The sequence below is a fragment of the Clupea harengus genome, chromosome 8, assembly GCF_900700415.2.
Source record: "Clupea harengus chromosome 8, Ch_v2.0.2, whole genome shotgun sequence".
In the NCBI taxonomy this organism is placed as follows: domain Eukaryota; kingdom Metazoa; phylum Chordata; class Actinopteri; order Clupeiformes; family Clupeidae; genus Clupea; species Clupea harengus.
Window position 1 is genome coordinate 25588975 of NC_045159.1, and position 24216 is coordinate 25613190.

At 41.2% G+C, this 24216-nt stretch overlaps 2 protein-coding genes and 1 long non-coding RNA gene across 9 annotated transcripts; 1 reads left to right on the top strand and 2 right to left on the bottom strand.

Annotated features, from left to right (window-relative positions):
• Positions 1–8: 8 nt before the first annotated feature.
• LOC105906688 (neutral alpha-glucosidase AB-like) lies at positions 9–12167 on the top strand. Of its 3 annotated transcripts, none has more exons than XM_012834874.3 (25): positions 9–176; positions 663–764; positions 1061–1169; positions 1258–1385; positions 2105–2284; positions 3361–3426; positions 5355–5415; positions 5658–5748; positions 5863–5959; positions 6123–6303; positions 6474–6594; positions 6694–6929; positions 7119–7245; positions 7368–7447; positions 7688–7828; positions 7956–8052; positions 8224–8325; positions 8567–8810; positions 8938–9002; positions 9358–9434; positions 9573–9647; positions 10002–10115; positions 10388–10500; positions 10632–10732; positions 10863–12167. In XM_012834874.3, the coding sequence occupies exons 1-25, from the start codon at positions 157–159 to the stop codon at positions 10970–10972; spliced, it is 2838 nt and encodes a 945-aa protein (XP_012690328.1). In that variant the 5' UTR covers positions 9–156; the 3' UTR covers positions 10973–12167. The 3 variants fall into 3 exon arrangements, with proteins under 3 accessions (XP_012690328.1, XP_012690329.1, XP_031428343.1); XM_031572483.1 differs by lacking the exon at positions 9–176 and adding an exon at positions 429–463; XM_012834875.3 differs by lacking the exon at positions 3361–3426.
• Positions 12166–16001, bottom strand: LOC105906593 (solute carrier family 25 member 45). Of its 2 annotated transcripts, none has more exons than XM_031572484.1 (7): positions 15593–16001; positions 14940–15076; positions 14660–14703; positions 14486–14557; positions 13975–14163; positions 13355–13607; positions 12166–13044 (listed from the first exon to the last, which is right to left on the bottom strand). In XM_031572484.1, exons 2-7 carry the CDS (start codon positions 14974–14976, stop codon positions 12752–12754), a joined length of 888 nt encoding a protein of 295 aa, XP_031428344.1. In that variant the 5' UTR covers positions 14977–15076; positions 15593–16001; the 3' UTR covers positions 12166–12751. The 2 variants fall into 2 exon arrangements, with proteins under 2 accessions (XP_031428344.1, XP_012690227.2); XM_012834773.2 differs by having other exon boundaries at positions 15555–16001.
• A 1491-nt stretch (positions 16002–17492) lies between these two features.
• On the bottom strand, positions 17493–22528 carry LOC116221531. Of its 4 annotated transcripts, none has more exons than XR_004164175.2 (4): positions 21845–22528; positions 20333–20452; positions 19327–19728; positions 17493–18209 (listed from the first exon to the last, which is right to left on the bottom strand). It is a non-coding gene; the product is annotated as an uncharacterized LOC116221531 (long non-coding RNA). The 4 variants fall into 4 exon arrangements; XR_004164176.2 differs by having other exon boundaries at positions 19327–19487; positions 21845–22506; XR_004164174.1 differs by lacking the exons at positions 20333–20452; positions 21845–22528 and having other exon boundaries at positions 19327–19487; positions 19593–20317.
• Between the last annotated feature and the right edge of the window lie 1688 nt (positions 22529–24216).

Sequence of the window (24216 nt, forward strand, 5' to 3'; positions counted from 1 at the left end):
AGCCTACTTTTGCTGGGATTAAGAAAACCACAGAAAAATGAACTAATGTTTTTATATTATTGTTAATCTTCTCGTTGTAGTTACAAAATGAACCTAAGTATGTGAAACAAAACAGTCATATGATAGCGGGGGTAAAGGTCAATCTTGTTGAGAAACATGGCGGCTCCCACTGACAGGTAACGTTAGTATAAGTAAGCTACCGTGTTAATACGATTAACAAAGGGGATCTCTGCATCTGAACGGTGTTTTAGCGATATTTCACTCTTTCCCTTTGTGCGTATTTGTAGATCTATAGAGTTTTCAGAGTTGTTGTCGATCGATAATAGAGGATATATTGTGCCGAAGTTGGTGTAGAATTCAGAATCAATTCCAACACTTTGTCGTCGGGAAATACCTTTATACGTTTATCGAATGTGAACACTCACCTGATTTATTTCAACTCGATGTACATGCAAACTTGCGTGTATGTTCCGTGGTACACATTGCTGAAACCAAAAATACCAAATACGTTATCTGTTTTTTTTTAGGGGTGACTTAATGTCCATGATTGTAAATAGGTTAATGTTAAAGTATTTGATATCAGACCATGTTTTACAGTGTCCATTTCTTATACATTGAACTCAAATAGCTAATAAAAATCAGTTTTTTTTTCTATTTCCCAGGATGGGACTGCTGCTCGTGGCCCTGTTGCCTGTCCTTTTTAGCATTGCCGACGCTGTGGATCGTAGTAACTTCAAAACATGTGATCAAAGTGCCTTCTGCAAGTGAGAAATTCCTTTAACTGCTTTGATAGGCCCAGCACCTTGAATGAATATGAGTTTGTTGAAAGAGATCATGAGCCATCACACGAATAACACAAGTGCTTTAGTGTTGCACATATAGATCTAGTTAAGTGAAATGCAATGGTATGAAGAGAAACACAGAAGATGATTAAAAGATTATTGTCATTGATATTGTCAATGGTATTGTAATTAGTTTTAGTATTTAGTGCACTACCTTTATAAATGAGGAGTTTCATGCAGTGATCAGATGCTGCCATCCCTTGTGTGTGTCACGGCAGGCGTCAGCGAGATGTGAAGCCTGGACAGTCTCCGTATAGAGCTCTGTTGGAGACGATGGAGCTCAGTGAGGCACGCCTTACACTGCAGCTCATCAACGACAACAACAAGGTCTGAATGCTCACCTCTTTCCCCACACAAGTTATTTCGTTAATTGGATCCATTTGAACTAATATGAACAGATTCCTCTCTGGACTAGGTGCGATTACTGCTGGAGCTGTATAGACTGCAAGGGAACATGACACGGGTCAGAATTAATGAACTGAAGCCACTCAGGCCAAGATATGAGGTGCCAGATGTTCTCATCCAAGAGCCGCCTACTGAATCGTGAGTGTGGCCATAGCAGCTTTCACCTCATCTCATGTCATGCCATGCAGTATTGGTCATAATAGGAAAACATATGAGAACTACCCTTTCAAGAAACTCATTCCTGTCTAGTTAAATTAACTATGTGTGTTGCAATAACAGTTAAAATCCCCAAAGTTCTTATTTCTTCCCCTGCTTCAAAAGTAGTCTTTCCTCACAGAGATGTGACAAACGTGATAAAATGTTTTAGGAACCATAACGTACGAGAGTGCAAGTTCTTCACCACATATGAGTATATGTATATGTATATAACATGGTGCATTAAATGTCGTTTGGTTAGGCTTTAAATGGTTCAGTAACGTCTAACCTAAACACTGGTCAAATACCCAGTGCTTCTAAGCATATCATGATTGTTAGTTATAGACTCATTGGTAGGTCTTTACATTTTATAATCGCATCTTTTCGTATCTTTTCCAAAGTGCACAGATGCTAAAAAATGTATACGTATTATTATCGGTGATAGTGCCTTATGGCTTTGTTTAATCAAGATACTTTTTCCTGATTGTCACTTCAGCCAATACTCCACAGCTGATTCTGTGCATCACCTTATAGACTATACATACTCAGAGCCCATCATGGAAACAGAATAACTTCCTCATTAGTCATCCCCTCATTACTGACACAGTCATTAGATTAATTAATGATTTTCCCCTAATGATTTTTCCCTCTGTACTGTACAGCCTCTTGCTGCTAGAGCGAGATGAGCATGGTATGGTTCTTTCCCTCGGGGTGGATGACCAGCGACTCATCATCAATGCCCGTCCCTTCCGTCTCGATATCATGGATGGGCCAAAGGTCCTGTTGTCCCTCAACTCCCGAGGCCTGCTGGTTTTTGAGCACCTCCGCCTGCGCAAGGACACGTGAGTCTGTCTGACACTGGAGTGTCCACATACATTATGTAACATGTCTCCCTCGCATACACACAACTCGGTCACGCACACACGCACACACACACACACACACACACACACACACACACACACACACACACACACACACACACACACACACACACACACTTACTAGTGGGACACACCATCCCTCTCACTCCTATTTTCCTTAATTCTGCGATGGCTTGCTAAACTGTCTATCATCTCAGATGTGCCACACCTTTTCTGGTGTCTGATATAGTAGACTTATTTGCTTTAATCCTTAGATTGCCATTTGCTGGACCCTCCTGCAGTTTTAGTGTGTGAAGGTCTACTGTTTGCTGACCGCACCGCTGCTGATGGTTTTAAACAAAGCCTGCATTCTTTAGTGTTGATGGCATTACCTTGAAGTAAGGAGCCAGATGCTGCCTCATCCAAAAGGGCAAAAACTATCAGCAAACAAGTTATCAAATCATTCTGGAACTGAATGCACCGGCCAGTAACTTCTTTAACACCATGCTCTTCCCATAGAGAACTTCTTTTTTGGGTGCCTAGTCTGGATATCTGCCCTGCTGCTAAAAGGAAAATAATAACAAAGAGTGCGCACTTCCTTTCACTACCTTGAGTAAATGAATGCAGAAAGTCATTATTGGCAAAATTTGGCAGAAAATGAAGCGGACATTGTTTTGAACTTTACATCTGCAGATGAAAGACAAAATAATTAGATTTTTTTTAAGAATTAGAAATAGAATTTCTGTTTACATGCACAGTAAATGTTTATAATTGGCGTCTTACACCTATCAGTGGGAAAACAGTGTGATAATTGGATATTGATGAATATATACAATGTTTGGTTCACATATTTGTAATTAGTATCAACCAAGTAGATAAAAGATTTAAAAGATGCTGTCATCTTTGTAATGCGTATAGTGAATTTGCTACATGATGATCATTTCTAAAAGTCTTGTTTCTTTCTTTTCTCTGCTTTCTTTCATATATTTTCTTTTTTTCTCCCCTCTCTCTCTCTCTCTCTCTCCCTCCCTCCTTCTCTCTCACATGCCCTCCAGTATCTCTCATAAAATAAGTAGCACAGTCGGTAGCATGTGGGATAAGATCAAGAGCGTGTTCTCTAGGTAACTGCCCAGTCTAGTTCTTGATCATGACTGTTGTTCAGAAATGTACTGGATGGGTCATTTGGCTGTATACTTCAAGAGCTACATCATAGATCATTCGCATAAATTAGCATAATCTCAGTTTTGGCATAAAAATTGCTATGATTTATATACAACCCTGAGGGAACATTTCATTTCAAGTATTCATTGTATACAGCCAGATGATATTAGTGGTGTATGAAAATGCTACATTTGTCTTACTCGCCACACTAAGGGACAGATACAATAAATCCTTCATATTATTTGCCCTTTGAAACTTCAACACAATATGATTCTTCTGATGTTAAAGTAATGTTGTAGATCAAAGCACTTTCGAGCTCAGGGAGACAAAATGGTGGTGCAATTGAATCTATCCCTGGTGGTTGTGCTGTAGTAACGTCTCCTGTTATGTAACCAGTGACCTGTGCTTATCACTGCAGTGTTTTGAGCATTCTCTCTGTCACTCACTAACCATTCTGCCTAATGTTAAGACCTCCTCCTTCTACAAACCTATTCTTATATTGTGCATGCATGATGTCATCTTCATTTGGGTATTCTAAATGATGGTCTTAGATGAGTGTTCCATATGCTTAGTAAAATGCCAACTGGGGTGATGTACCATTTGTGGAGGTATAAAAAAATGTAGACTTTATTCTATATATTCATTACATTAGGATGAGCAACAAAATAATTGGACCACTCGCACAACTTTTACGTTTAGCGTTTAACTGTGCATGAGTTCTGATTGCAACACACAAAACACACTGTTGTGTACTGTGTTGTTGGCTTGTACCAAGCATAGCCTGTAAACAAAGGGAGTTATGCCCCCTTGTGGAATAACACGTTTCCTGTATAGCCACAGTACTTGGATGAAGTTTGGTTGATGAGTTTCAATGTTGAACCCATTGTTTTTAATCATCATGGTAGACTGCTGTTCTATTACAGCATTAAATATAGTGAAATTGATGTAAGAAAAATCTTGGAATAAATACAACATCTGCTAAGGTAGTGTAGATGCCTTACAACATAATGTCCTTCAAAGTCTTTGGTTGTACCAGGAGTGTTTCATTTTGGAGGACAAACGAGACAAATGTACTAAAAATGATGACGTGGTCATGACTCAGTGTAACAGGACATTTTAACTGAATTTTATACCCACTGTAGCTGTAAGTTTTATTTTTAGCAGAAAAAGTCCTTACATTTGACTTCACTGTGTATGATAGCATACGCTACTATATGGTGGCGTCCGATAAACACTGACCTCACCCTCTCTGTCTTACTGACACATGCAGTCTTCTTTGTCCTCCATTTTGAGCATTTTGTTAAGTTAAGATGTTGATGTCCCATTTCCGCTCACTTAAACAGTACATAGGTTAATACTGTCTCAGCTGGTAAAGCACCACACTTCTTTTATGATGGTACACTTCTTGAGTAAGTTGACAAGTTGATTATCTGACTAATAACATGCAATTAAATACTTAAATTTTCCCCCAAATCGAATAGAAGATGGTCTGTATGTCTACACAGAAGCATGCAGTAATTTGATGCCACACTGATGACAATATTTGCTACTTAAGGATCAAATCTGTGATTGGAATGTTTTCTGTTGTGCTATTGGAAGGGTTCGGGGTCATATTCATGAATCTCTGTCATTAGCTTTGGTATGAGGTATGCCTAAGGTCATCAGTGTGTCGTTTATGGCTTGTGTTATTGTATCGAGTCTTAATTCCTTTAGTCTGTATGTAACCTAGCACCTCATCTGCATGATGGCAGCTCTCATGTTCACGGCCCTAACTCTTCCTTATGCTCCATGTCTCTAATCCATACGGTTAGCATTCTCACTTATTAAGTGTGTGTGTGTGTGCTTGTGTGCTTGTGTGTGTTTGTGTGTGTGTGTTTTGTCTTCTCAGTAAAACTGAGGCAGATGCCGAAGGAGTTGAAAATGATGTGGAACAGAATGAAGCTGAGAAGGTATTTATTCGTGTATCTCCATCCACTTATTCTGAATAAAAAAAAAATCTTTTTGTTTAGTTTATTTTAAGTTGACTGAATTTGAGTGGAGTATTTTGAGTACTGTAGCGTTTATGTTTCTAAAATGTAACAATAGATGTTATGTAACTGTTATGTAACTAAATGTGACTATTTACGACATCTTTTGTCTTTTTGTTTCTTAATCATTTCAAATAATTTCTTCTCTGCGATCTGTGTCCCAGGTTGAAGAGGTAGAGGAGGTAACGGAGGAGGAAGAGCAGCCAGGCATGTGGGAAGAGACATTCAAATCTCACAGTGACGCCAAGCCCAGCGGTAGGCAAACACTACTCTCACTTTTCTCTCACTTCACGTTTTCTGGCTGCAGGTTCAGCTCATTTCACTTTCACTGGCCTCTTGAAAACCCATTTTTGAATGTGTCTGTTCCAGGTCCATCCTCCATCAGTTTAGACTTCTCTTTCCCCGGGGTCGACCATGTCTATGGCATTCCAGAACACGCAGATAGCCTTAAACTTCGAACAACAGAGTGTGTATATTTTGTTTATTGCTCCTTTCCATCTAAATGTTTTTTGTTTTGGCATTTAAAATGTCACAAATCAAAGTGGCAGTAGTTTTGCCAGAGACACCACAACTCCATTTTACATATATTTTCACCCAAACCTAACACCCAAATGGTCTTTTGTGTGCAGTGGAGGGGAGCCCTATCGGCTGTACAATCTGGACGTGTTCCAGTACGAGCTGTACAACCCCATGGCCCTGTATGGCGCCGTGCCTGTGCTCCTGTCCCACACCGCGGAGAGAACCATGGGCCTCTTCTGGCTCAACGCAGCGGAGACCTGGGTGGATATCAGCTCCAGCAGAGCTGTACAGGTGGCCATTTTACACACAGTGAACTGACTCTAAACACACTCTTTAGTGGTTTACTTTCGTCCCCCCCCCCCCCCCCCCCCCCCCCCCAAACACGTAATCTGGAAATAAAGCTAAAGAAAACCGTTTTGTTGTTGTTGTTTGGCATTTCCCAACTCCTATCCTATGTGCAGGGTGGCGGTGACGCTCCACAGACAGACGTGCGTTGGATCTCCGAGAGCGGCATCATCGACGTCTTCATCATGCTGGGCCCCCGCCCCACGGACGTGATCTCTCAGTACGCCTCCCTCACAGGTAGCAGCCAGCCCAGGGTCACTCAGATGGAATCAGTGAGTCGTGTATCTTTTGTCTGTCGTGGGAGAGTGTGTCCTCAAACCGAGACTTTGTCCACAGGCACGCAGTCGTTCCCCCCGCTCTCTGCCCTGGCTTACCACCAGTGTCGGTGGAACTACAATGACCAGGAGGACGTGCAGGCTGTGGATAATGGCTTCGACGAGTACGACATTCCGTACGACTTCATTTGGCTGGACATCGAACACACAGACGGCAAGCGCTACTTCACCTGGGACCCAAATAAGTTCTCCCAGCCTCGCGAAATGCTTCAGAACCTGAAGGACAAAAAGCGAAAGGTGTTCTTGCCTTGCTACACACACACACACACACACACACACACACACACACACACACACACACACACACACACACACATATATGCATGCATGCACATACATTCACATACACACACTCATTTACAATAATGTCTTTGCCTATTTTTGTCATGTTTTGTTTTTGTTTTTTTAACTCGCTCTTATTTACAGATGGTCACCATCGTGGACCCTCACATCAAAGTGGACAGTAGTTACAAGATCCACAAAGAGATCCGTTCAAAGGATTTTTACATTAAAAACAAAGATGGCGGTGACTATGAAGGATGGTGCTGGCCAGGTACGCTTCCTTGTCTGATCGTTGTTAAGCTATTATACATTCATGTGTTGTTGTATCTTTTTAAGATGTTATTTGATCTTCTATTGAAGCAAAGGCTATAAATCCTTGTCATCCATTTTCAGGGAATGCGGGCTACCCGGACTTTACCAACCCTGAAATGAGAGCCTGGTGGGCCACTATGTTTGCTTATGACCAGTATGAGGTAATGAGCTGCCCCCCCTCCCACTCAGATGCCTGTCAGTCCTCCAGTATGGCACGCATAATCATCAATGTTAAGACACTTATTTAGAGATGGATATAGTTCTACTTTTTGTATTTTTGTGTAAATGACTAATGTGTGTGGACACTATCTAAATAGCAAGACGCCTTGAGTTTCTTTCTCTGAACTGTACAAATAGACACTTGTTAACCAGCCGTTTCCCCACATCCAATTCACACACAGGGCACCATGGACAACCTGTACACTTGGAATGACATGAATGAGCCATCAGTGTTCAATGGCCCCGAGGTGACCATGCACAAGGACGCACTGCACGGGGGATGGGAGCACAGGGACGTCCACAACCTGTACGGCTTCTACGTGGTGAGTGACACGCTGACCATACATGTGGGTCTCTCAGGAGAAGGAACAGGCTCCCCATGCTTCAATAGAAGGAATTTGACTCGCCACTCTTCCTCTTGCATCAAGCTGTTCTTTCTCTCACACCTAGCAAATGGCCACTGCTCAGGGTCTGATCCAGAGGTCGGGTGGAGTGGAGAGGCCTTTCGTCCTGACCAGAGCTTTCTTTGCTGGATCCCAGCGTTATGGTGCGTCCTACCTTCAGTCAATCTCTGCTCTTCTTTCCATGATCAACAGGCACCAGTCTTCACCAGTCTTTTTTTTTTTAATTTTTTAACTTGTCAATGATCTGGTGCATGTATCACTACACATACCACACTACTGTTCACCTAAATGTTCCGCTGGCACGTTGCCCTCAGGTGCGGTGTGGACGGGGGATAATGCTGCAGAGTGGGGCCACCTGAAGATGTCCATCCCCATGTGCCTGAGTCTGGGCCTGGTGGGCATCTCCTTCTGTGGAGGTGAGTGGGCCTGCGCCCCATGGACTCCTAGTAAACGTAACGCTGTCCACAAGATGTTTGTGAAAGGATTGCTTTGGGTTCATTGAAGTTTTTAAGGTGTGTGAACATGCAGAGGCAAGAATACTAAGAGGTAAGGTGCTACTAAAAGGCAAGAATACTAAGAGGCAGCATGGAGGGTTAGAGTTGACTTGTCACGGTCCTCTCTTACCCAGTGTGCATGGCTCTTTGTTCCTTTATCCAGCCGATGTTGGGGGCTTCTTCAAGACTCCCAGCCCAGAGCTGTTGGTGCGCTGGTACCAGGCCGGTGCCTATCAGCCTTTCTTCCGGGCCCACGCTCACCTGGACACCCCGCGCCGCGAGCCTTGGCTCTTTGGCCCGGAGAACACGGCTCTGATCCGCGAGGCGGTGCGTCAGCGCTACACCTTGCTGCCCTACTGGTACCAGCTCTTCTACAACGCCCACCGCACCGGACAGCCAGTCATGAGGTGAGCGCCTCTGAGCATTCGACCGCATCGCTGAGTCTTCTGTGCCAGTCGGTGTGGAGGCCCTCGTGTAATGCTTCATTGTGCTTAATGTGTATTCACCATTTCCTCAATTGTGCCTTTTCCCTAGACCTCTGTGGCTAGAGTACCCTGGAGACCCTGCTACTTTTGCCATTGAGGATGAGTTCCTACTGGGTAAAAATAGCCTCACAGTTGTAATACCATCTAAGATTCTTGGTCTGTCTCTGTGTGTGTGTGTGTGTGTGTGTGTGTGTGTGTGTGTCTGTCTGTGTGTGTGTGTGTGTGTGTGTGTGTGTGTGTGTGTGTGTGTGTGTGTGTGTGTGTGTTCATGTTCTGTTTAAGATTGTGTGTGTGTGTGTGTGTGTGTGTGTATGTTCATGTGTGTTCATGTTCTGTTTAAGATTGTGTGTGTGTGTGTGTGTGTGTGTGTGTGTGTGTGTGTGTGTGTTCGTGTTCTGTCTAAGATTCTTTGTCTTATGTTGTGATTTGCACTCTTCCTCTCCCTGCCCTTTGCTGTTCTTTCTCTCAGGGAAGGACTTGCTTGTTCATCCAGTCACAGATGAAGGGTCACATGGAGTAACCGCCTTCTTGCCTGGAGAGGGAGAGGTGAATTTATATATATACACAAACACACGCACACACACACACACACACTTCATATATCGTAGTGTGTGTGTGTGTGTTTGCTTTTATTTTCATAGAGTTTGTTCTTTGAATGATAACTCTGCCTCTCTGTTTAAACAGGTTTGGTATGATGTCCATACATATAAGAAGCACCAGGGAAACCTGAATCTTTACATTCCTGTCACCATGAACTCTGTAAGTCATACCTACACATCTGTCTGGATCAAATTGTTTGCAAAGATAGAAATATAAAATGAACATTACATTACAGAGATGTTGTATTTTAGAATGGTTTCATTCATTTACAAAAATATTGCTTAAAAATGAATCGCTAATAGACTTTGCAGTTACTGATGCTACTAGTTGCTACCAAAATGTACTACTAAAATCAGCTCTTAAGTTAAAGTGGACATTAAGGCAATTTGAATGTTGTACTCATTGTACTGTACTGTGTCACAATTATTCTTCAGTGTTAAGGATACACGTATCCTATAAGATGAACTACCTATGCCACTAATACCTCTCTGCTGCCTTATCTTTTTTTTCCAGATTCCTGTCTTTCAAAGAGGCGGCTCCATCATCACTAGGAAGGAGCGTGTGCGGAGGTCTTCTTCCTGTATGGAAGATGACCCCTACACTCTCTATGTGGCTGTAAATGCACAGGTATATGGACTACATGTATTGTGCTCCAAGTGGTTGAAGAAAGTTTGGTCAACCAAGACGAAAGGAGAATGTTATTATCGTGGCATGGTTTATTCATGCCTTGTATTTCAGTGACTTATTGACTTCTGTGACTTTCGGTGTCTCGGTGTATGTTATCCAGGCCAAGTAACATTTCCAAACCACTGCAACACAATGCAGGTCACAACACTGAATGTTCAAAGCACTTATCAGTCATGTGTATTCAAGTGAAACATGCTTCTGCAATATTCCAGGGAACGGCAGAGGGAGAGCTTTACATCGATGATGGCCACACTTTCAACTATGAGAAGCAGAATCAGTTTATTCACCGGCGTCTGACCTTCACTGAAGGCTCATTGTCATCGAGGTTGGTTTCTGTCTTCCTGCCTTTGTTACATCATTGTTAAAAGCCTCAAACTGCCAGAATAATGTAAAAATGATGGACACAAGAAGAGAAGCCTTTAACCTTTTTTTTTTTTTTGTCTTTTGCATTTCCAGCAACCTGTCTCCAGATTCTCAGTTCTCCACAGCCTCTTGGGTAGAGAAAGTGATCTTCATTGGAGTCCCCAAACCTAGCGCTGCTACCCTCAGGACTGCTGGTTAGTCCTCGTTTCTGTGATACTCACTTGTGTCTTCTGCCAGCCTTTTACATTACTGCGCTGGATGTTTTACCTCTTTAAACACATGACCCAGTCAGGGGCTCGAGCTCATATCCGCTTCTCTCCCCAGATGGCGCCGAGTCTCCTCTGGAGTTTGAGTTTGATCCCGCCTCTGAGCTGCTCGCTCTGCGCAAGCCTGGCGTGAACGCTGGGGCCGACTGGACCATTCACCTGCGGTAACCCATGGTAACCCATGGTCATAAGTGTGGACTTGCGTACTCATTCCTCTGTTGTCAATGATCAGGTGATGGTTATCACCTGCAGTATGACGGCTGTTTTACACACACACCACGCGCACACACACACACACACACACACACACACACACACACACATTCAAAGGCACGTACATTTACAATGTGGAAGTTTGGAATTAGGTGTCCATTCAGGGAAAAATCCATCGGCAAAGGGGATAGGATTGACTTTTAGACGTTTGCTTGTCTTGTGTTGCCACTGGATACTGGGCCCTGAGGGATGAGCTGGCTAGGACCACATTTGTAGACTATTTCTAAGGAACACTTCATTTAGGTTGGAACAATTCATTGAAGACTTATGATTTTGACAGGTTAGGGTTGTTACATTTTGTGTTTTGATTATTTGTCATGAATAAAATCACTGAGGTTTGCACTTAAACAACTGAGCCCAGTGAACAATTGTCTTATGTTTGTTATTCATAGTATCATTTCCTTTTACTTAAGTTGATTGCAAAAGTCCAGATTTGCTATTCAGTAATTAAAACTAAAAAAAAACATTTTAATTATATATAATAATTAGAAAAAACAGAAATTCACATTTCAGCAAACCAGCTGCCATTGCAGATGTTAATTGACTGACAAGTTATGAAATCAAGGAGGCCAGTTATCAAATCAAGGTCATTTCCTTCAATGCTGACTCGGTGATGACAAAAAAATAAGATTACAGATTCGATGTGCACATCCAGTACTCGTGTGGTAGAGGCCTACAGCTAAACTGACCAAATGAAGGATGGCGAGGGTGACCTTTTACAATAGAACATATTGGCCAGTAATGGCTTCCTCACTCTTCACATTCTTTGCTGCACAACATGTTGGCATCTCATTCCTTTTTTAAGGGCTCATATGCTGTTACCTCAAGCAATTGATTTCCCCCTTTACATAAAGACCACCAGAACAGTGGTGACCAGGACAAAGATGGAGCCTTGAACTACACTACACTACACTGTCACAAGAAATGCAGTATTTTTTGGTTTTGAACAGTGTTAAGAAACAGTGCTGAAAATGTCAATATTTTGTAGTGATCTATAATGTGCTTAACATTGGAATTATTGAAAAAGAATGGGATTTGTGAGTTGTCAGCTCTACCCTTCAACAAACAAAAATAAATAAATATTCATGTGCGTGTGGCTCTTATTTAATAAAAGTTCATGTTCAGAATACATGTCATATTTCAATACATGATAGAGTAAAAACATGGTAGTGAAACTGGAAACATTCATAGCACTGCTCAGTAATGCTTCTTCCACAGAGAGCAGTAAGCTTTTGGAGTATTTTTTCAAGTGATATTCCGTACAGTTTGGTCGGTTATAAACGCCATCTCTGCCAGACTTACACACCTGGTGTACAACAGTGCTGACTTTTAACATTCCTTCCTGTATGTTCTCAGTTTATTCAGCCATAAATCATTTTCACGGTGTAGTTTCTCACAGACCACTCACCTGGAATAGATCAGTACTGACTTACAGAGTTCTGTTCTTCGCTGTACATCCTCTTACTGATGCTAGCGAGTGCACAAAGAGAGTGCAGCAGACCAAACAGAATGGAGTGACCGAATCACAGCACTGTTAAAAACACAAGTATGCAAGTCCCATTTGGCCACTGACTGTGAATAAGCGACTGAGTGCGGTGGGGTGTTAAGGAAGTACTATCCACAGATACGGCTCATCTGACGGTAAAAGAGGGAAGGACCAGCCTGATGGCCGTTTCAGCGGCGAGAGCCGTCTGGTCCCGATGTTAGGGCCCTCATGAGGCTTTCGTAGCTGAGGAAGGTGACCGCGTTGACCGGGAACGCCCTGAGGCTGTTGAGGAGCAGGCCCTTGAAGAAGACCCGGACGCCCTCCTCACGTACGCTCTCGGTGATGCAGTGCAGCACCCCCCGGTAGGCCCGGCCCCCCGCCCCAACCATTTGCAACCTGGCCTTCACCACGTCCATGGGGGTGGCAAAGGCCCACGTCACCACGCCGGCCACACCGCCCGCCATTAACACGGCAAAGGTACCTGCAGGTAAGGAACAAATACATGTCATGCAATTATATTTTGAAAAAGTGGGAAAATGTCACCATGACAATTGCCTCACTTCAAAGACACAATTACAATATGTATACTATATATTAAATAAAGCTCAACCTTATAATTGTAATGAAATGTTTTGATGTGTTACTCAAACATACACTGCACATTACTGCACTTACTGATACTGATAAATACAAAAAAAACCTGGAACATTTAAATATTTTCAAGCATGTGCCATGATCAAATGTACCCGTTGCGTTTGATGTTTGCATTTCCTCCGACTGTGACTACTGACCTGGTTGTTTGCCTTGGTCAGACAGCCACCTGACAGTCAGCTCGTAGGGCAGGAAGTAGAGTCCATAGCAGGGCACGTCCCTCAGCGCCAGAGCCCACATTCCCCTGAAGAGTCCCCTGCCTCCCTCCTCCCTCAGGATGGTGGCCACGCAGTGCATGGGGCCTCTGTATCGATCGCCTCCTAAACCAGCCCTTCCTTTAGTCTGGCTCTGCAGGCGTACTTTCACCAGGTCAATGGGAGCTGTCACTAACACCTGGAGACGGGGGGCATGACAACAGTTAGCAGCTAGCACACACGTAAGCTTAAAGGGTTGCTATTGACAACTTTCACCTGCAGACAATATCTAGGACGATGTACTAACAGATGTCTCCACCTGCTTTAGCCCATGTGAACCTTAAGTGAATACGAACCTAAAAGAGGAGAGACATACACTGTATATGACTGAGTAATTAACACTTAGCTTATTATAATGTTTGACAAGCAGAGTGGGATTCCTAAGGCACATTTCTTCAGTACAATTCACCTGTGTACATGTATGTGAAAAAGAATTATGAAGTGCAAATGATGTGTTTCTTTGCATCACTATAGAGCTTAGAAGTTTTTAACATGCACCATCTTACCTGTGCAACACCTGAGAAGCATCCAGCTGTAAAGACAGCAGCTGCAGATGCCTGGTTGCCTTGGCTGCGATCATTCCTTTCAGACTGAGTGAGGTAATCCAAGGCGTTGCTATAGGAACCAAAGACCACTGAATTGCTGATGGCAACAGTCAAGACAGGGAATGCCATGCCCTTAAAAAAGCCAGGGATCTGATTGCAAAGGGACAAAGCAGCATTAACAAAGATTGGACATACCAGTAACTGATTAACTTTTATGGCGACTAGTTTACAATATCACCAACCTATCTGTAAATAGGCTAGGAGGCTATGGAAATAGACTAGTGGAATGTTCAGTTATTCTGGGCAAACCTTGCTGGATAATCACACTGGACAATGGTAATATCATTATGTGGCACTTTGGTAATATTAGCTAATGTGTAAGATATCAGTAAAAGGAATGAGAATGTCATAAAAGTGTGTAGAGTGTGACTGCAATCACACAGCTTGCTTTACTGTGCTGCTGAACACTTACCCCCTCGTGAGTATATGTCCTGAAGACACAATCAAGTATTCCTTTGTACTTGGACTGGGTCTGAATGCGTACCTATTCAGATATTACACATTTACTGTAGGCCTGCACACTTCTTTCAGTGGGCTACAGGAATATTCTTTTATTTACATGTGATATGATAAAGACTCTTCCAACCTTTACTGTGTCCATTGGGTGTCCCACAGCCAATCCTACTGCACCTGAAATGAATGAATTTCAGACATTCAGCCAAAAAAGATTTAAGAGAATTTCTTGAATAAACAATTTCTGAAACTAAACATTATGTAGTTACCATTAGGCTATTTAACAAAGAAGCATCACGACCATTGAATGAGTATGGTTGCTGTGTACATCTTTTGAAATGACAATAACTAAAACCTTAAACAAATGGCATACGACTGGAAAAGGATTGACGTTAGCTGGCAAGGAGATTTACCTGAAAGCCATCCTGCAACAAACTCTACAAGAGGCATGTTGCACTCCGTCACTGTAGACGCGGCTCAGGAGGATAAGAGCAATCAAATCGAATCTTATGATGTCCACGAGTGGTATTCAAGACGTGGCATTTGAATACTACAGAAAGAAAAGCAGCTCATTTGATTCGCCATATCATTCCAATTTCTACTGCAAGGTCTGCAAAAGACTGGCTTGCAAATCCATCATCATTCATCGCTTGCAAAGTTCAGAGGTGAGAAGGTGATCTTTGAGCCGAGATTCTCTGAGGGTGCACTTATGGCAAATATGTAGCTAAGGTTAGACTATTTACGCTTTCATAGAGTTCAACCATTGGCTCCAATAACAATTCCTTGATATTTCAATACCGCCCAACAATTCTGTTTCCCTGTTGAAATTTGGTTAACCAACATAGCTTAATAATGCAATGATGTGTAGCCTTTATCGCACACACTAGTTGTTCCAATTCAGGTTAGTCAAGTTTTTTCAATCTTTGGAGATGCTGCAAAGTATCTCTATTATATAGGCATCATGCAAAAACTCCACAGGACGTTTGACGACTCAAGCATGTTTAAGCCTTCGTATGGCGGATACCAACCAATGCTGCGAGATATTTTGTGATTTCAAGTAGCCCACCAATAGTTCGATCTTCGTCAGCAGCGAAGTAGCCAGCAACAACGTAGTTTGCACGAATCACAGCAGGAAGTAAATAAAGTAATAAAGTAGATCAGCTCATTGTGAAATGCTTTACACGACGCTATAGTGGCATTCCATAAACTGTATTTTTACGTGTTTTCGAAGATTTCGAAGACAGTTCTAGTAAGTACTACTACTGCCATCCTGTGGCATATATGTGCAAATGTTAGCTGACCATAATTTTGAAAGTAGGTTTTTGACTTAAAATGAGTCATACCAGATCTAATACACCACTGCAAATCATAATTAAATCATAGATGTCATATTTTTCCACAAGATAGGAATGCATAGCAATTGTCCTCAGATATTCTGACCTTACAATCAAGTCAGGGCATCAACAAATCCATCATGGTAGGTTAAGAGGGGATAGGCTACCTAATAGTTAGTTCAGTGTGATATGACATTTACAGATAAAACATCCGTATGATAAAGTACTGCATATATTTCTGCTACCTGCTGAGCCTGGATGTACTGCGCCAGTGTGTGATTATTGTGTTATTCAGCATACTTACTCTTTGTACATACTGTACTTTACAATTTTGGAATACAAGACAGACTCTTAAGATGCAAAAAATTTTGTGGATGGTTGTTAATTCTACTAAGTTCTGTGATAGTAAAGAGAGTACATCAATTAACAGAAGCATCCGTTCAAGTTTATTAATAATATCTAAATGCACACCAGAGGTTGAGTGCATTATTACAAAAAAAATGCCTTGCTAACAATATTTAAGAAATGCTCGGTATTTTCAAATATTAAGTTCTCTCACAATAATTCAGAATTCAGTTTGGCCTTTAGTTGCACATATCACACAACAAAAAAGGCTGAAGGTGATTAGTCAAAGTGAACGTGTTATCAGCGAGGCGACACCCAGACTTTGAAAGGCTCGGGGGATAACACAGTCGTATCTTGGGCCTCCAGGCTTGGCTCTACCCCACCTGGAGAAGAGAAGGTGAATCTCTGGAGGAGCGAGGTGAAGAACAGAAATAGCTCCACCTGGGCCAGCTGCTCTCCCAGGGACATCCTGTTCCCTGATCGTAACCACAAACACTGGATGTCACACCGACCACACCATATATCAAGTAGACTCTGCATAGTGAGTTGCTGTTTAGACAAATCATTTTTGCCTACAAAACAGATGTTTATGTCTATGTTTAGGTTTAAAGCATTTGGCAGACGCCATTGTCCAAAGTGACTAACCAAACATTTGAAGAGAGAAAAAAAAGAATATTAACAGTGAGAAATCAAGCATTATGTATATTGCAACAAAAGGTGTATAACAAAATGAAATATCAGATAACTCATGATGTGACATAGGTTTATTATCGCTCATTGTAAGATGAAACTTAAATTAAGAAGTAAGTAAATAGAAAAACCTAAAAGTTAACTGCTTATGTTTAAGATGGCATTTAGAAATATTACATAAATTGATCAAATATAAATAGATAAAGCATGGTAGTCTAGTCAGAATAAAATACATGCAGAATAAGCAAAGAAGGCCTCTCTTTTCCTAAATGAGCCCTGGCTGTCAAGGAAATGATTTGGATTAAACAAATCTGGAGCCTCCCATTTAGACTTGTCTTTCAGCACTGAGAGACTGGTTATGACCATGGTCCCCTAAAAGAAGAAAGAAAGCATCATTTTATCATTCGGCACAGTACATCAACTGCCACCAGCATTCCATCTAAAACCTGTGGTGAGAAGAGCAGACAAGTGAAAGACCGTATGACACAACCCAATCACGGCACAGTTGACTAGAACATTTAAAGCCAGTGGTCAGTATATATATGGTATGATCAGTTTGGTGTTTCTCCATGCCACGCGGGGGGGGGGGGGGGGGGGGGGGGGGCGTGTTTAGCGGCAGGATGTTGCCAACCCACTGTGTCTCATGAAGCACGGGCGTTAATATAGGGCATGTTGACTCTGTCTGCCAGGCAGGGCCGACGGGATTGTGCCACCACTCTTGTCAATCTCTGCGTGGACTTCCTCTTTTATAATTCAACACAAAGTTCATTTCAGAACAACGTCATCTCTCACCACTTCCCAGATTGTATCTAACAGAGTTGGCGTCACATAGCACCTACTCTGCACTTCTGGATCCTTCATCATGAGGAGTAGAGCCCACCGCCCACGTGTACTGGCAACAGTTTCAGTGCCAGCCTCAAACATGTCCAGGCTGCAGTACATCAAGGTTTCAACTCTTGAGTCTTTCTTTCTCTGGGTGAAAGAGATTGATGATCAAATTAACTTTGGTATCACTGTTCAGTAAGGACGTCTCATTTGGGGCAGATACGTACACACAGACAGGACATACCGATACACACTTCAAATAGATTACATATTAGGAGAAGGGCCAATATCTACCTACACATGAACCAGCAAATGACTTGTCTTACCTTATCTATCTCCCCTATGTAGGAGTCAATGAAGTCTCTGTGCAGAAAGGGATCCTTGACTTTCTGGTGTATTGTTTTCTCAGAAAGGCAGCAAGCTTAGAGTAGTAGTTGTCTCACGAGGTCCTGGTCACCTCCTCATGAGCCATGGACAAATATCGTAAAGCTAAAAGACAAGAACAAGCATTTCTTGAACACTACACCGATATATATTTGGTATGCAATCATGTATTTAATCTTTTTATTTTTGCATTTAAAGCAGTAGGAGACCTATGTGACTCTCATTGTTTCATTTATGTATCAATTTAATGATAGGTATTTCTCCTTTAAACTTCCTTTGGACAAACAGTTTGAGACAAAAATTAGATGAAGCACTTTGTGGTAAAAATCTACCATAATTGACAAAACAAATCTGTTAACCATCCTTCTCCGCAACAATTTTTTGAACAGGCTAGTGTCATTAGCTAATTAAATGTACTTTATTGTGAACATGTGTTCCCCACACTCAAACACCAAAGTTCCCTCGCGAGAGACACAAAGGAGGTCATATTGAGATGTCTAAACATTTAGTAAAAACTGAACATGATTTGTGACCCCGTTACGATCTCTTCTTTAACACCATATGACCATCTGAGAAGCAGGAGATTTAAGACTAAATCCCACTTTTAGTTTCATTTAATCTCATTGTTAATCTCATTGTCTCAGTGTAATAAGGAGATCTCTTTTTAGATTTTCTTTTCTAATGGGACAATAGGCAAGTTGGCTATTCACCTACGTACATTTTTTTGGGGGTTGCCGACCCGGACCACTGGATTGCATATAGAGCATAGCCTGGATGGATAGCATCCATAACATCAGTATGAATTTGAAGATGATACCAAACTAGCTGCCCATAAAAACAAATCGCAAATGGCTGCATAGTGTGTCTTTAAAGTACTCATGCAGTGTGAAAGTTTTCTACACCATGTCCTAATTTTGGTTCGATAATAACAATCATATCTACCATAGCTTCAGACTAGCTCTAGGAATACAACGGAGTTTGATCTTGTGAACCCTACAACACATCTGTTGTGAAATGAACTAACACAGAGAGGTGGAGGTTTAGTGATATGCCACTTTAACAACCAAGGAATGTTTGCATGACAAATATTAACAGACCTGACCAAAAAAATCACAAATGTGACACGGTCAGTCTGGTCTGACTTAGAAGCTTGCGATATGCATGTCTTTGAAACTGTCTGGTATACAATAATTTTGTATATATAACAGAAAACACAACCTACCTGAGCAAGGGGTGTACGCACAAGTAAAATAGATTCTGCAATGAGGTTAAGACGTTTTTGAAAGTCAGTTGAACTGTTGTTGAAGCGCTTTCCAAACACCAAAAATCCAATGACATTGGCCACAGCATTGTTGAGTTTGGCATGAGGATCAAAGGCACCACCTGAAAGGAGTGATCAAGCCAGTGAAACTGATAATGTTAATTTAATTAATGTACAGTATGTATAATATAGGCTAGTCTATATATAAATATATATATATTTTTAACCTATCTCCTCTTGGATGGCCTCAGACAGAAGTACACATTCCTGCAGGATGTTAAATTCCAAGGCTCTTCTGCCATCACCAAAGTTATTTATTTGGCTGACTGAAAAGTGCCGTTGCTTCTCCGTCTATACCCGTTGCTAACAAAAATACCTTCCGTATTAAATTCAATAACATGAACATTAAGAAGTGTGGAATAAGTGTTAGTTCATCAACATGGTAAATGTTTTGTTATATAATTAATTCAGCATCCCTAACAGTCACTTCCTGTTCATGAGTGCCAGACAATTATTATCTCACAAGAGACTGGTCATGAATCCTTCTAGACTGTTTAAATTATGGAGATGGACATGTTTTAAAGGAGGATCACTACCTTGAACATTAGGATATTCTGTGTATATTCTGTGAGACTGCAGTATTCCACAAAAAAAAATCACATGTACAACACCCTGTCTTCAAAAATATCAGTGAACTGAAACCTCATTAAACAGGTTTACTAATAAATTACTATACAGATTTGACATTCAAATGTCTATACTTGAAATCCACCATAAAGAGATTTATTCACATAGACCTTTGCATTGTCTAAGAAATATGGTATTGCAATCTAATGTAAACAACAATATCTATTGTACTGTCACACAAACAGCAATCACTCACCATTGCCTTTGAAGGCCTTGTTATAGAGTGGAGACAATAAACAACAATATCTATTCTACTGTCACACAAACAGCAAGCACTCACCATTGCCTTTGAAGGCAATCGTTATCGCACGGGTGATCCAGGAAGTGGTCCCCTTGAGTTACCAAGACTTCCTGTACTATCTTGAATCCTGACACAGACTTCATGCCACCTCTCTTGATGCTGAAAATAACAATCTGTAAGCATTAATGTATATGCAAGCATTAATCAATAAACACTCAATACCTGCTGCCATATAATCTGGCTTTATTTTACTTTTATTTTTTTTTGTGAACAGTTAAGATCCCACAGGCTTTAACATTGTTTTGAATACAGTGTAATTGTAGAACAAAGTGTAGCTATCACCATTTTCCAAAGAAATCATGAATCACTTCTAAATACATCACGGTTGAATTTCAAGAAAACCTATGTAGCATAAGAACTTTCTTCATCATCTGTAAGAAGTTGAATATTCAATTTAGAGTGAATGTGGTCCAATGCCTGGGTAACAAGGGAGGCAACTGCCACCCCTCTTTCCCTGTCCCTAAAAAGATCACGCATGTTTCATCCTGCACCCATTAATGCACTACTGACATTCCTGATTAGGAAACCAAATCCAGGTGCATCCTTCACCTGATACAATCCCCCTCACTGGCAGCACACATATCTGCTCATAGACAGCCATAAGCAGGTTTATGAGGCTGGAGGTTTTTTTTTAGGTCAGTAAGATTTTACTGTGTAGGGTTAGGGTTAGGGTTAGTTAAACCTGACTCTGTCCCCAATGTCAACAGTGAAAGCACAGTATGCTGGGCTGGATTGAGAGTGCACAGCAGCCACACAACATGCCTGTGGTGTTTAGTATTTGATGATAACTATAGCCGATAGTTATGTGTTACCAATTCAGTTTAACCACTACTACCTTGCTACACTGATTTTGTCACAGAATGTGTATCAAGTTTTCTGCTCTTGCCAATGTTTAGTTGAAAATCGTTTTCAGAGCACCAGGTTACAGAAGTCAGTCAGTGATATTCAAATTAGAAGAAGCACAATGGGTGATGGGACTGTTACCTTTGCATTCCAGTAAATGTAAACATTGTAAGAAGAAACACAATAGTAGTATCTGGTCACTATGGTAATGGTCAAATCCGTGCTCAAGACATTTCCCAATAAAGAATGTCAGTATCAATGTCATGTCACAAAAGCCCTCAGAATTGAATACAATACCTACCAATTTGTGTCTTATTGATGAATAAGAACATTGTGAGAACATTGAATGTGAAATTGACTTCTTATAGACAGTCATTACTAAACTTGTTAAAAATGTGTAAAAACATGTATTATATGAATGACAAGCATTTCTGTATGTAATTTTCATTTTTCACATTATGAGCTTTTACATTAGGCCTACAAATACTCAAAACAAAATAAACTTTGAAAGGCAATACGAGGACAATAGATGATAACGTTATCTTATTTATAGGGTGATGATAAAACCAATGAGAACAATAGATGATTCATTACCTTATTTATAGCGTGATGATACAAAAGAATTAGGGCAATAGATGATAACATTACCTTATTTATAGCGTGATGGTCAATACCAATGAGGACATCTCGCAAGAGAGGGATAACCCATGGTCCAGGAGGAACGTTTAGTGAATTTCTTTTCTTCCATGTTTTGATGAGGAGTAATAAAAGAAGAAGTACCAACAAACAGCCCTTTGTGTCACACCAATTGAAAATACCAGTAAAAAGCATTGAATGCTTTAAAATACCAGTAAAAAGCATTGCGCAGACTATCATTCAGCAGTCATTGAAGTGAATAATACCAGTAAAAAGAATTGCGCAGACTATCATTGAAGTAAATAACAGAGAGCCATGAGGCAATCAAAGTCCATTCTGTATTTAACTCCTTTTCAACTGGACAGACCTCAAATCAAACTACATACACTGGTTGTTGAAAAGGTTACATCTAATCTGACGTAAAACTGAAATGATTTAAGTTATTGGTTTCTTGTGTGTATCCTTTTCTGTATAATGCATCAGCACTGCACTATAATGTAATGTGATATGACTAAACACAAAAAAAGTGTGTCAGTCTGGGGAAGATGGGGGGAGCATGGCAAGAGCTCACACTCTTGTCTAACCACCAATGAATGGTCTCCATGGCAACGCTGTTCCCCCCCTTTCACCAATCCCCAGCCCCCCAAAAAAGAAGGTGCTACTTTATTTTCTTTTAGATATCCGCAAAAGTTCACAATATATTCAAGGCCGCTTCTTATAAAAAAAACTTGTGAATTAATCAGACATTTAAATTTTGAAAAGGTTAGTTTGAAAGTCAAAGACCTGAAAAAGTAAAAGAGAAGAATTTGTTTTGCCAATGGCACTGAACAAGACAGTTCGCTGTTTATTTAAGGCTACTGTAACCCACTAAAATCCACTAAACCCAGCACTGAAATCAGTGCAAATATTTCACATTTCTCAATAACAGTGATGACTGACCACTGATACAGTCATCAGCATATTTCAATTGTTCATAAAATGTGCTAGTTTGCCAACAGATCATGCTGAGTGAGATGCTGCATACTGCAAATCTGGATGAGGGAGTTGAAATGGCGGCCATACTAATGGCTACTATGTTAGCCAGCGTGAAAGATTTGAATTTGAATCATCCACAGTTTTCATGAAAATATATCAGAATCAGAGCAGTATTATGTATGTTAACACATACAAGGAATTTTGTTCAGGCCATTGGTGACTCTCAAGAAATACAGACAATGTACATATTATTTACAGACAATACCCAATACACAAGCAATATACAGATTATGTTAAACACAAACAATATACATAAAGTGCAAGTGTGTGTGTGTGTGTGTGTGTGTGTGTGGTAGTGCAAACAACAATAATGTGGGAATGAAATTGTGATGTATAAGTATTGCACAATACAGTATTTACAGCTGTGAAGGAGGGTGTAGTAACCCTCTAAAGAAGGAAGAGTTGAAACGTGGAGAACGTGGACGAGGATGCTGTGAGAGGAGCAGTGCTGAGGGGTGTCTCAAAGTCTGCTAGAAGTACATCAAGGTTGAGTCGACAGTTGAACTCGCATGGCAGCTGTAAGTACTTGATAAATAATAATAATAATAATAATAATATAGCAGCACCACTATGATTACTTAAAGCCTATATTTCAGCTGACGTTTTGCTTGTGTTCCTTCAGTGACTGTATCCTTAACTAAGCTAAATATGTTAGCTGTAATTAATTTTTCTGTATGCACCGTATAATTCCTGGTATATCTTGCTGGTTTTAAAAATGGCGCTTGTTGTTGTCTTCCATTAACATCGTGTTTAACCAATAAGAGTCAACCATTACTGCAAGCGCCACCCAGCAGTTTCAGGGCAGCACAGAAGTACCAATCCGGGGGTAGGTACTATTTTGCCCCGAAAATGGCCCTGAAAGAGGTCTTACAGGGAAGGTTCCTGCAGTGGAAAACCTCCCTTTTCGGTTTTTCAGAGGAGTTTCTTTTAGCCACTCACTCCACCTTTGTCAGTGAGTTTCTGGCCTGCTTATACAGGGCTCTATCCCCACTTCTGTAGGATCCTCCTTGGCCTGACAAAGTAGTCTTAGTCTTGGCCGGGAACCATGGCTTGTTGTTGTTGTATTGGCAGAAGGTCTTGGTTGGCACACACGTCTTCACAAAAGCTGATGTCACAGTGTCAGTCAGTCAGTTTGTTCAGGTTGACGGTTCCTCTTGAAAAACACTCCAGTTGGTGCAGTCAAAACAATCTTGCACTTCCTGCTTTGCCTCTCTGGTGCATTAACTCACTGTTTTCTACCACAGACTTTGCAGGTTTTAGTTTCGGCCTGTAGGTTGGCGGAAGATGAACCCAGCAGTGATCAGAGTGCCCCCAAAGCTGCCTGGGGAACTGAGTTATCTGCATCTTTA

Coding starts and splice junctions, on each gene's coding strand:
- LOC105906593 (XM_031572484.1), bottom strand. CDS start 14,976: ATGCCTCTTGTAGAGTTTGTTGCAGGATGGCTTTCAG. Junction 14,704..14,939: donor TGTTGCAGGATGGCTTTCAG/GTAAATCTCCTT, acceptor CATTCATTTCAG/GTGCAGTAGGATTGGCTGTG. Junction 14,164..14,485: donor GGACATATACTCACGAGGGG/GTAAGTGTTCAG, acceptor CTTTGCAATCAG/ATCCCTGGCTTTTTTAAGGG.
- LOC105906688 (XM_012834874.3), top strand. CDS start 157: ATGGCGGCTCCCACTGACAG. Junction 6,930..7,118: donor TGAAGGACAAAAAGCGAAAG/GTGTTCTTGCCT, acceptor TCTTATTTACAG/ATGGTCACCATCGTGGACCC. Junction 8,053..8,223: donor TGCTGGATCCCAGCGTTATG/GTGCGTCCTACC, acceptor CGTTGCCCTCAG/GTGCGGTGTGGACGGGGGAT.